At 35.1% G+C, this 13589-nt stretch overlaps 1 protein-coding gene across 2 annotated transcripts; it reads right to left on the reverse strand.

The window, feature by feature from the left end:
* Nucleotides 1–1507: 1507 nt before the first annotated feature.
* Blos2 (biogenesis of lysosome-related organelles complex 1 subunit 2) lies at nucleotides 1508–6842 on the reverse strand. Of its 2 annotated transcripts, XM_089644561.1 has the most exons (5): nucleotides 6658–6838; nucleotides 6135–6185; nucleotides 4696–4826; nucleotides 2353–2464; nucleotides 1508–2047 (listed from the first exon to the last, which is right to left on the reverse strand). In XM_089644561.1, the coding sequence occupies exons 1-5, from the start codon at nucleotides 6680–6682 to the stop codon at nucleotides 1911–1913; spliced, it is 456 nt and encodes a 151-aa protein (XP_089500687.1). In that variant the 5' UTR covers nucleotides 6683–6838; the 3' UTR covers nucleotides 1508–1910. The 2 variants fall into 2 exon arrangements, with proteins under 2 accessions (XP_089500687.1, XP_089500693.1); XM_089644567.1 differs by lacking the exon at nucleotides 6135–6185 and having other exon boundaries at nucleotides 6658–6842.
* Between the last annotated feature and the right edge of the window lie 6747 nt (nucleotides 6843–13589).

A 13589-nucleotide genomic window follows, 5' to 3' on the forward strand; every position in this document is an offset into this window, starting at 1 on the left:
TGCATATGTAAGCGCTCCTGTGAGTAACTTTTCAAAAATTTACGAAAGTCGTAAATTTTACTTATAAGTGTAAACCCAGCCATACCAAGTCTTTGTATCGGCAAATTCAGAAAATATCGGCAAAAAATTCAGTGCAAATTGCCTAGTATTGTTTGTTAGAAGTTGTAGGCGATGATATACTTACGTCAGCGCCCCTGAGGGCATTTTTCAGAAAAATGACGCTATTATAAAATATTATTATAGAAAAAAAAAAATCAGTTATAATTCAGTTATTTACAACTGAATTCTGACATGAATAATGGTTGTCATGCTCACGTTGCATTAAGTGTGCTCTGCATATTGTCACTTTTGGGCATCTAGTAATCTTTAATTAGAGCGAAAGGAGAGAACAAAATAGATTAGCAGCGACATCCTTCTGTTGTTTATTTAGATTAAGAGCTATACATATTATCCAATTATTACTATAATAAATGTAAAATGTATAATAATATTTATTGTTTTGCTGTTTTATTCGTAGAACTCACAGACATAGGAATTAATAGACGAGAAGATAATGGCGAGGGGTAAAATCAACTGTTGAAGAACGAAGGGGGTAAAGCTGACTGTGATTCGTCAATAAATCAATCTGACAGTAAATAGGCATCTCGCATTATAATATCACCATTTACTTCTTAAAATTAAAATCTGCTTTTGAATGAATAGACATTTTTACATGGGAGCGCAAATTACTCGCCACGTTATGAACAAAGTCGAATATTTCGTTTAAGTATTTAGTTAAGACACTTTTATAAATGTTCATAATTTACTTCCCAGCAACCAACCAGCTTTGTGTTTCGCGTCCAGACGTTTCTCGATGTGATAGTATAATATGTTTCTAAAACTGATCTATATTATACGATGTGAATATGCTTAAAATAAAGTAAAATAATGCTTATATATGGAATGTAATACGACAGTTGGGTTTATTCTCTTTTTCACATCTATTTTTACAAGTTTTCATAGTACAAGTCAACATTTTGCCGTGTTATTTCGTAAAATGAACCGATGATGCCTCGACCATAGTTCGCACAAGAATGATGACGTCACGTTTTCAAATTTCACTTGAGGCCATACGCCAGCACAGCCGGTTCCAATGGAACCGGTATGGGGAGTGGGGATAATACGCTTTTAATCACTTAGGGCAGGTCTACTAATATTCATATGTCTATGGTAGAACTCCATTTAATTTATTTAAAAAAAAAAATGTATAATAATAATTTATATAGTGCCGTTTATGTGAAAAAATCACCTCAAGGGGGCTGTAAGATTCGTTTACAATGAGGTGATTCCTTTTTATCCGGGGTCCATTTTAAGTCATAAAGCATGTGACAGACCAGGCTATATTCTCGTGGCTTGGCCTATTTCAGTATTCGCTAGGCCAAGCCATGATGCGTATAGCACAATCTGTCAGCCACATTACATATTATAACACACTATCAAAAGGGAATTGAAATAAATAAAAACGTAATACACCTATATAAACATTATATTATATTGTTGATAAAATTATTGCATCACAAACTACTGACTAGGAATACACATAGGCAATTAATTACTTTTCTAATAACTAATTAATCACATGGAATGTTAAAATTTGTAACCCTTTTTGCCTCGCACTATTCCGGCAAAGGGATGCACACCTAATGCAAGCTATTTTAAAATCAAATTTTCATTTGGAGGGCATAAAGCTAATCTTCAGTGGTGAAATATCAATCTTGTGTTTTTTAATATTTTTATTTGTCCCTTCGCATGAATTCATTTGTTCTGAAGCACAAACACAAAAGTAAATTAAAATTTCCTCATAATAACAGCCAAAAGAAAGAAAGTCTAAATTAAAATTCCCTCATAGTAACCAGCCAAAAGAAATAAAATCATCTTTTCTCCAGGAATTTAAATTTAGCTTCTAGTTTTTTAGAATATGAATCGAGTTTGTAGGCTGCCTGTTCTAGTTTGTTGACGCTTTCTTCCATGGCATCGATTTTTTGTAAATATGGCAGCAATGTGATGTCTGAAAATAAAATATAAAAGAATGAAATAAGGATGTTTTAAAAAATTGAGGAAACATTACATTCCAAAAGACAGACAGTACATTTCATTATTCAGTGGCAGGCAATTGATATTCCTTTTTATAAACCCCTGTTATCAGGGGTCTCCAACTTCAGGCCACACTGCCTCCCTTATGCTTTAGAACATTGGCACATATGTAGTGGTTAAACCACAGCTTTAGGATGAATCCACCCCATCCACATAAATGGTTTAACTGCCATTGACGACATTGGACTTGAAACAGAATAAAAAAAAAACGAAACTCACATAACTTGTCCAACTCGGTCATGCTGCTGGACAAATTACCAGCGATCCTGTGGAAATCAGTGTATTTGGATATTGTCACTCGGTTCATTTCTTCTAGAAGTTTGTAGTCATCCTAAAAAAAGCATATTTTGAATCAGATAAAATATATGTATTTATTTGGACATTCATTGGTGAGTTATATGCTGCATTAGTGTTGTTAGCTTCTGTATGAAAAAGCGTAGTATGCCTGATATGCCTCATTGGAACATTTATGCCAATGACAGATAACAATTCGGGACTATCGATTGTATTATTTAGCAGATTGTGTAGAAAAAAAAGATCTGACAATGTACATCTTTTTTGTAAAGTTTACATATTACTTGTAGTTTTGTTGTGTTTCTTGAGTAAATATTTCGAAATTTATTCTGTATGCTTTCTACTAAATCGAGGATCCCTTATAGTGGAAGCATACTCCAATGAACTTCTGACCGATGAACCAAACAATATTTTATGGTCTTGGCACTTTTGAAAACTTTACTTATTCTTAACACACTTCAAGCGGGAAGGGAAGAATATTTTATCAAAAGGAAACTATATTTAAACCCGTAGAACGGATAATACTTCCTTACAGTTATTGCACCGGAGATTTGGGCGAAAACAATATTTTTTTACAAATAAAACATCACTAAATGGCCCACCACTGACTTAACTTCAGTTTATGGAGTAATATTACAAAAGTAGGCTTTAATTTCAGATAATAATTTTATAGTTGTGGTGAGTACTATGTAAAAAAGATAATTGAAATATACGTATTATTTTCAAAGATTTAGTTGTTTCAAAGAAATCCATTTTCTCGAAATGTGTTAATAGGAAACCTAGCATCTTGTAGGATTTAGATATAATTTTTGTTGATGTGCTTATCAAAAATTAATATGCTGTCTAAGTAAACACCTAGATCTTTACATGTAGAATAATAATAATATTTGGCTAATTTATATATCGCCTTTTTTGTGAAAAACACCTCAAGGGCGCTGTACAAGTATATTTATTAAATAATTAATGCCAGAACTACCGACTTAAAACTAGTGACTTACATCTAAGACTTATATCTAGTGAGTCACGACCAAGGCCTATAAATACTATCTTAATGACATGTAGAAACGTACAACTAATATTAACATTAACAATATAATTTTACTAGCGCCAGAAGAAGGTAGTTCTATAATATTAGGGTGTTTCTATAATTAATTTTAGAACACGGGTGCAAAATGCGCCCAATGGGTTAGCTGGATATATATCTTAAATGAATGAAATTAATCATCGATCTTTACCGCATTTAGATGATTCATCTGCCAACAATTAAACCGATTGACGTGTTATGTTCCCACTGATATTGTCCATTGGACATTGGTAGGCAAGTCAATAGCATTTTGACTTTATCATAAGTAGTTGAACGGAATCGCTAGAGACATAGATTGTTGAAGTTTATTGTTCAAGTAGGATAGGTAATTTTATTTTTATTTCTAGCAAACGTAATCGAGTGACACTAAGATATGTTTAAGGACAATGAGTCAACAGTATGTGCATAAATATCAAGATCGCTTTGTAATTCCGTATAATCGGATAAAGATTGTATAGGTTTAAAAATGTTCATATCATCCGCGTATAACAAGGAGTAACTATTTTGAAAGCATACATAAATGTCATTTAGGTATGTAAATATTAAATAAGAGTTGGAGATGCGACCCGTGGGGCACACCTGAAACGATTTTCATTACACAAGATGCGAAACCATTAACAACGGTGATTTGGTGCCGATTACTGACATATGATGCGATCCATCTATAGAGATCACCGTGAATTCCTAGACCTAACTTCTGAAGGAATTAACAATGTATATCTCTATAGATAGATCACCGTGAATTCCTAGACCTAACTTCTGAAGGAATTACATGATAACATTGTTAATTCCTTCAGAAGTTAGGCGAAGGTGAGATGGTAGAATATAATAATTGATCATATATAATATTATGATTTCGACTTGGTACATAGCATTATCTATAATAGATAATTCCAATAGAAATTATATTCCTGTTACTCCTTTAGATTTGCAAATAACGACTGTTGCACACATATCACCAGATCAAGCCTTTCAGTATTCTTTGTATGAAACATAATAATGCAAGGCACACTAATCAGCATCAAAATAGCATCGCCTCGCCTCAGGGAAAAGGTAGGGAAATGAGGCGAGGCCGAGCTTACTATGTGTGCGATAACCTGCTAAACAGAGTGCTTTACAAATGTTACTCAATGAATGGAGTCTTACAAAAGAGAATCGTCTAGAAAGCTTATTTAAACTCATACCTGTGTAGATGTCAATTCTCCATAAAGGTAGTCTGACGTTTTTTGAAACATCGTTGTAGCTAATCGGCTCAAATTTGGATCATGCGGATCCAGCGCTTCAAAACTGGAAGTGCTTGTTGACAGAGTTGGTCCTGGAATGAAGGAATTAACAATGTTATCATGTAACGTGTTACGCTGGAATATTATTTCGATCATGTGGATCCAACGCCAAAATTAGAAGTGCTCGTTGACAGAGTTGGTGCTAGAATGAAGGAATTAACAATGTTGTCATGTAACCTGTTACGCTGGAATATTATTTTGAAAAGTTTCCTTATTCTGCTTACTATTTAATACACACAAATTATTAATAACACTTCGTTTCATTTGGCTTAGGGAATTACCAGAAAAAGAACAGACTAGTATTTTAATAAAGTTAGTTTTTAAACCCTACCAAATCATGAAGTTAAACCATAGAAGTTGCTGAAAACCTTCTAACCAAAACCTATTTTGCCTCACCACTCACCACAGGATCCCCCAGTAAGGAGGACTAAGAAAATGTTGTATAGGTATCTCTTTTTATACTGCATAATTCATTTATCTATTACTCATCTTCTTAAAAATTTCAAAATTACATAGTAGAAAAATACAATAAAAAAAAACTTATTACTTACTACAAGAAACTACTATACATCGGGGGAGATGGTTAAAGATTAATTAATTAATGGATTAATCATCCCTCAGGCCTTTGGCATATTCTGCCAGAAGATCGGGGTATTTCCATTTTGCAATAAAATCCAAATAGATGAAATATTTCTGAACGCACACAAAAACTAAAAAGTGTATTTAGAAGATGATGATAAAAATGATAGCAAAATCATTTGCCAGAAACTTCTCAGTGAGAATCCGCAATGAGAAGATCTGGTCCATGCACCTCCTTCCACTCATAAAAGCAACTTGCACATCCCATATTTAATTACAGTTTATGATGGTTGAATTTCAATATTTTATTGTATGTCGTACAAAGGAGAAACAGAAATCGAAGAAAAAATATCAAAAACTTTGAAAATGAAATTTAAAAACATGGGATAAAGTTTTCGTGGTGAGTTTTTGAAATATCAATGTATCTCAACCAAGGTCTAAAGTGGTCTATGGCACAGTTGTATTTGAAAATTTCATTGGAATTATGAAATGGCAACTTGTCAAAAATTACTAATTTAAGAGAATGAGAAGTAAGAATTTCAGTTTCCGGAAAGGGAAAATAATTTTTCTAACGAAATAGATACTAAAATGCATTATTTTCCATTTCCTGAAACTGAAATTCTTACTCCTCATTATTATCTAACTGGTAAAAGTGTTTTTAAAATAAAATGTGCGTATTAAGGATGTCCCAATTTTCTGTATATTTTCCGAAACTTTACCTATTATTTAGGTTTCGAATTGTGAATAATATCACGACAAACCTTTCTTTGGAGAATCAGTTAGATCACAAAGGTTTTCTTCGTCCATGCTTTCTGAAAATATATAATAATACAGAATCATATATTATCAGTAATTCAAATTATGACAAACTTGTCGAATTCCGAACACGGAAAAAAATTATTAATAGCACTTGGTTTTAACTTAATTACAACAAGAAATAACGATTTATGTCGTGGGAGATAGTAAAAGACGCATTAAAGTTCCATTTTTTATCAAAGTTAAGTTTGAAGGTTAGGAAATACGGATAAATTGTTAAAATAACCCAAATCAGCACCCTAAAAACCTATTTTGTGCATGTTTACAACCACCGTCTCCATTAGATTCAAGTGTTGTTTTTTTAAAGAGCCTTTGCATGCAGCGGAATTCGACAAGTTTTCCCAAATTATAGTGTTACAACACTTCAGAATTTGAGAGTATTGTGCTAATTCTAGTGATTCTATTTACGAAAATCTAAAGAGCAGTTTTGGAAAACGTTATTAAAATAAACACAATTTAAGGACTAACGTTTGCTGAATTCACTTGAAGACATTGTGCAAGTAGAAAATTAATAGTATTATTATTTCTCTAAGCTCCAAAATACTGAATCGATGTTTTATGTTTAATTGCTTTTAACTTTGGATTTTGACATCAAACTTTTGACTGGTAAATAATATAACCATAGACAAACGCGTAAATAAACCCATAAACAAACAACTCAGACAAACGACTGCGAACGTGACAAACTCAATATTATTGTTTTATGGCTGTAAAGAATACGAGCGGCTTTCTTGGGAGCGTAAATATTAACGAACCATTTGTTGTCAAAGCAAAAAAATCAAAATGGCTTTCTACAATAGATATCCCTGAGCATTCTATGAAACTGGTGACCCGACAATTAATCCTACGACGGTTGACGTAACAGAAAGATCCATAAATAAACCACTTGTTATAACTCTACTCAAGGGATGTTAATAATTAATATTATTCATGTAAAAGATAAGGAGGAACGAGTACAAAAAAAAGAAGTTACTTAGTTACAAAACACTCTTAAAAATTTATTTAAAACAAATATATAAAGAAGGGTTAAGTCTTAATCTAGGCGTAAATTATAGTTCTTATCTTGAACCGCGGATCTCCACGTTCGCACTTATCACCGACATCACACAAGCGGCAACTTGGGTTGGATCCGAAGGGCGGAATTAGTTCAGCCTGGGCCAAGGCTCCGAAGGGCGGAGTCGGCAGGCAGCGACTCCTGAGAGGGCAGCTTCCTCGTAGGGATATCCTCAGCGCCGCTCCAAGGGGGAGAGCAGGAAGTTTCTCGGCGGAGGCGAGACGGTAACTTCTGCTTGGGCAGCTCCCTGGTCGGAAGAGCCTCGGTGCCGCTCCAAAGGGGGAGAGCAGGAAGTTTCTCGGCGGAGGCGAGACGGTAACTTCTGCTAGGGCAGTTCCCTGGTCGGCAGCTGCCTCGGCGCCGCTCCAAGGGAGAGAGCAGGATGATGACTCCCAAGATGATGACTCCCAAGATGATGACTGTCGAGTGCGGAAATGTGAACTGTCGAGAACTAGGCGAGATCGTGACCGCCGAGAGGGCAGCCTCCTGGGCGGAGGAGCCTCGGCGGCCGCCCCAAGGGGAGGCGAGATGATCACTGTCGGGTGCCAAAAAAAAAATCAACTGTCAAGTGTTTGACTCGGGACTGTTGGTTGCGGAATCTGTCTTCAGCTGTTGAGGCGAGATGAGAACTGCCGAGAGGGCAGCTTCCTCGGCGACCGCCCCAAGGGGCGGGCGAGATGATCACTCTCTGACTGGGTACTGTTTTGGTTGCGGAATTTGTTGAGCTGCGCAATCCGGCGACCGTAGCGCACCTGTCGTGGGGTGCTGGAACTAAAGTGGTTCCACTTTACACCACTTCGGTACGTTGTTTGAGTCCGTGGCGCTGGCATCGACATTCTCACCGCTAGAGTTATTATTATTTTAAAAGATGTTAATATTTCATTTGTGCAAAAGACCTTCAAACAATTACAATATAGTCAAGCCTTGGGCGAAGGTTTTTTTATTGCCGGGTCCCTGGTTTAACAATACACCCATTTCGGATTACGACTTGATGGGTGTATTTCCAAGTTGGCTTTCTAATTTTTTTATTGCGGGACCGGTGAAACTATTCACTAAATACTTAAGGTCTAATAATTCGAACTGCCGCCTCCATCTGCGTGTAAAATTACAGAGACAGATGCGGGAGCACGTGTTCGCTTTGGTCTTTCTGTGAATTCAAGTCATGTATATACCTAGGGACATATCACACTCATTTTTTTATTTTTTTTTATTACAAGATAATACATTACAAAATGATAACAAAGTTATAATGTATTATTCCCAGTGAGTTTTTAAAACTCATTTCGGGAAAGACAACATTAGATTAAGGACAAGACAAATAAATAAAATACATTAAAATAAATAAACGCTGATGTTATTATGGAGTTCCAGAAAAAGATTGTGTTAGTCTAGTTTTTTTGTTCGTTGCCGGAAGTTTTAAATTACGAGGCGTATCCAGAAAGTAAGTGTACTGAGGCTCTCACAACCGAATGAATTTTATTTTCGATATGTTGGCTACACTTACGTGTAGCCTGACTCTTTTCCTCCGCAACGAGACCTGTTCAAGGTCAGTACCAGGGGTATTTAACTAAGCTTTGGCCTTGAAACCCATTTGAAACCGCCACGCCCACCTCATTATTCTTATAGAAAACGAATAGTATGGTTAAAAGCTCAGATCTCATTGGTTAGAGCAGAAGGATTGGTTTGATCTCTCGCTCTCTCAGCGATGTGATGTCTAGGGAAATTTCCCTAGATCTAGGGGAGAAAAATATTCTTTAGGGAAAAGGGAAATCAGCACAAAATCTAGGGAAATTTAGAACTCGGGCAAAAATTTTTTTTTACATATGACAATACTACTGGTATTGCTAGTCGCAAAATTTTTTTTAAAGAAATTCCCATTCCATGAATCAATATTGTAGATTTACTTACAAGAAATGTTTTTAACACTGACAACTCAAAATGTATCTAAAAGGATGAATGGGGAATCCTTTAAAAAAAAAATTGGTTTCAGGTTACGTTTTTATCCATGTTTATTTATTACAAGGAATTTTCTCGAAGTTTCTGTTGCTTTGAAAGGTGATTAGGTGATCGCGCTTGATTTTTATATTGAAAAGTGATTTTTATTCGGAATTTCATTTCTAATGGTGCTGCCAGACGCAAAGCTCACATCAAAAGTTAATGTACAGCGCATCATCTTTTCTACCGACACACGACGCTATCAAATATTTCTTCCTATGGTAGGAGAGGGGGTCAGTTGAATTCGAGAGCGGCCGAGGAACATAATTTCATCTGTCAAAGTGATAACTTTACTTACTGACAGCTTGAGCACGTTTTCGAAATGGATGATACTTGTCGCCTATTGCTGGATCTGTTGGACAGCTCATCCTCAGATGATGATGCCGCCAACTATATAATTATAAATGCTATTTATAAACTTTTTAGATTTTAAACAATCTGCGCGTAAATAGCGCATTTTCACATAACCTGACATAACCTCTCCGTCGAATCAGGAAATTCGCAGTTCGCACGCCGATCGACGAAAGCGACATATAATAAATTATTGTAAAATAAACTTTCGTCCAAGCCGTCCAACTTTTATCAAAAAACCGAATGATATTACCATATAAACATACTGAGATTAAAAATATGATTAACTTTGAAAGGGCGAAAATTTGTTTACTTCAAATTCAAATATTGATTATATTTATATTTTAAATATATGTTAAGTATGTTTGCCAAATAAAGTTTTTTTTTATGTTTCTAAATTTACTAGCACACATGACGATATGAGCTATTATATAAGAAATGCATTATTAGGCTGCTTATGTCATGGCTGTCAAAGGGAACACGGAACTTAGTCGGTAGCTCCGTAATTAAAATGACCCCCTCTCCTTTTTACGGCGGAGAGGGGGACGCATAACTTTTCAAATATCGCGTCGGGAGCGGTTACGTAAAATAAATTCGGTTAGCGAAGTTCAGAACCACACTTATAGCGCGTTATCTTTTTACGTGTGTCGGGTCTGTATGGGATTGTATGGCGAGCGCTATTGTGCTTTATATTATCTGTTGATGTGAGCTTTGCGTGTGGCAGCACCATAATTCAGTGGTAAGTGACATACATACTTTGATATTATTATTTTACTAAGAAAAAAGTGTTTTATTTGGAAAAGTACAATATTATAAGCCTACATATTATTACTAAGTATCGATGTATATCTTTCCAATTAATAAACATATAACAGGATTAGTGTTACACAATCAGCAAACTACAGGATTAGTGTAATAGCATTAGGAATAAGTTATAAGTTCAATGTTCAGCTACCAAGTTCCTTAAGCTACTTACTGATGTATTCGGTGTTTAACACAACTTATACTATTATGTGTTTGGTAAAGTGCATCCTGAATATAATATAATATTTATTACAGGCCACGATGGATATTCCTTCAACGTCCGGCACGAGGAGGAACCTTTCGGATGCAGAAGAAGCTCCTTCAGCCAAGAAGCCTAAAAAAATATATGCCCAAAAATACCAAGAAAAATGGGAATGTGAGGAAAATTTCAAAGGCTGGCTGAAAAGAAGTAAGAAGGGGCCAACATTTTTTTTTGCCATGCCTGTAGTAAAGATTTTGTATGTGGCAAATCTGAAATCCAAAAACATGCCCAGGGAACAAAACATATTACTAATATCAGAGCTGCCGCTTCCCAACACACGCTGTTATCAATGCCTAGGGTGCAACAACTGACGACAGAAGCCGCAAAAATAAAAGAAGCTGAGATAAGGTATGGTACATCTTTACACTACTGATTTTAAAATGTACTTATAATTTATTTTACAATATGATAAGGTTTAATCTATAGTATATTATTATGAAATAAATCTTCCCAATTCTTATTACATATTTCTAAATTTATTGTATCTACTATATTGTTAATTATTTATTTATAATTTCAGGTTGGCCGCCTTTGCTGTAGAACACAACATTCCATTTAAAGCCATGGACCATCTGAGCAAGTTAGGCCAAGCTCTCTATCCGGACTCTGAAATTGCCAAAAAGGTGACTTGTGGCAGAAAGAAATGCACAGCAATCGTCAACAACGTCACGGGGAGTGTTGGGTTTGAAAATGTTTGTAAGTTGTTAAGGGACAATAAATTTTCATTAATTGTCGACGAGTCCACTGATATTAGCAGCATTAAACATTTAGCCTTAATAAGTAGAGTTTTTGATAATAGTATAAACCAAATAGTAGATGTATTTTTGAACTTAGTTCCTGTGCCTTCTGCAACTGCTGATAGTATGTATAATGAAATTAAAGATTTTTTTTGTAAAAATAATATCCCATATGCTGCTAATATGGTGGGCTTTGCTGCAGATGGTGCCAATGTGATGATGGGTTCGAGGCATTCGCTTTCTGCTCTTTTAAAAAATGATATACCAGGTCTTTTTGTTATGAAATGTGTGTGTCACTCTTTTCACTTGTGTGCTAGCAATGCATGTGAAAAGATTCCATCAGGCGTGGAAGATTTAGCAAGGGACGTATATTCCTATTTAAAAAACAGTTATAAGCGACAGTCTGAGTTAGTCGAGTTTCAGGATTTTTTGTCGCTCAAACCACACAAACTTCTTCACCCATCTCAAACCAGGTGGTTATCCCTGATCGCAGTGGTGAAAAGGCTGCTAGAGCAATACGAAGCACTCGTTTTATACTTTACCCATGCTCATCTTCAGGAAAAAATTCCAGCAGCCGCTTCTATCTTAGACAAACTCAGAGATCCCATAGTCAAAATGTATTTGTATTTTTTAGAATTTGCATTACCTTTTTTTAATGATCTCAATTTAGAGATGCAGTCCGAAAAAATTAAAATCCATCTCCTATATAGCCGCGTAGAATCAACTCTAAAAACTCTTTTAGGTTGTTATATACAACCGAATTATTTAAACCGGACCCAGCTAGTAGATGTTGAACATAACAATCCGCGATATTTTCTTACATTAGAACATGTGTACTTGGGTGGTGTGCTAACTGGAAAAATAGCAAACGGGCTAATTGAAGTTGATTCTGAAAGTCTAGATAATTTAAGAAAGCGATGTTTAGAATTTTACATTGAAGGCGTTAGCCAAATTTTAAAAAGATTTAATTTTAAAGACAAAACAGTTCAAATCTTAAAACATTTAAAAGAAATAGATCCGGTTAATGTCAAGGCACAACATTGCAGGTCGATCGCTCCTATGGCAATGTTATTTCCAAATCTGGTAGGAGAGAGAGATTTAAATGACCTTGACAGAGAGTGGAGAGAGTTGCAATGTTTTGATTTTGACCCATCGCCTGACGATTCGATACTACAATTTTGGTTGAGAATTACTCAAACCAAATTGGGCGATGATACCCTCAAATTTCCTAGACTTTCAAAATTTATTTTAACAATCCTGTGTTTGCCGCACTCAAGTGCAACAGTAGAGAGATTATTTTCAATAATTAATCTAAATAAAACGAAAATCAGAAACCGTTTGTCAACCAAAACATTATCCGGAATATTGCATTCCAAAACATTAATTTCCTCAACAAATTCCTGCTTAGATTTCAAAATAGGGAAAACATTGGTTGACAAATTGGATAATAGTATTTATGATTAACTAAACTTCTGGGTTTTGTTCGGCATGTAACAGTACAGATTTTTGCCCGCTTTATGTCCTCGTCATTTCACTTCTGTATCATTCATTCCAAGTGCCAAACTTCAATCTGTACCAATAATTTAAAGCGCCCTTGAGGTTATATTTCACTGAAACGGCGCTATACAAATCATCCAAAAATTATTACTTTTAATAACACTGTCAATCCAAATCTTCTTGTTCCTTGCTAAAATCTAAATTAAAATCTTCGGCGGATAACCAGAAGCCATAATCACAGAAGCCAATTACAATGAATATAGCCTATCGATGCCTTAATCTGCAAAACAGACATACATTTGTAGATGGTATTTCAGAAAAACAGCGTTATACAAATTATATAACCATATGTTATATACATTACAATTATATACAAATTATGTAACCATATGCAAATAGGGTGGTGGATGCTTGGAACAAACTCCCACAATATGTCATCGATGCAACTAATACAAACCAATTCAAAGCTCTATTGGATTCACATTTGGAAAGAAGATAGGATTAACTTAGTGAAAAAATTAAAACTACTCATTTACTGTTAAACTATTGTGAAATTAGATACGAGCGCATATTTTATTGGAATTGTAATCTTCTACTTCCCGGTAAAACGTATACAATTTCAGATGAAGGCATCGCTAGGTTATATATTGCTAGTATTTGACCTTAACAATTTACTATGTTTTTTCCAAATTATTGCCTA

The sequence above is a fragment of the Hesperophylax consimilis genome, chromosome 2, assembly GCF_061612785.1.
Source record: "Hesperophylax consimilis isolate HC1 chromosome 2, BYU_Hcon_1.0, whole genome shotgun sequence".
NCBI classification, from domain to species: domain Eukaryota; kingdom Metazoa; phylum Arthropoda; class Insecta; order Trichoptera; family Limnephilidae; genus Hesperophylax; species Hesperophylax consimilis.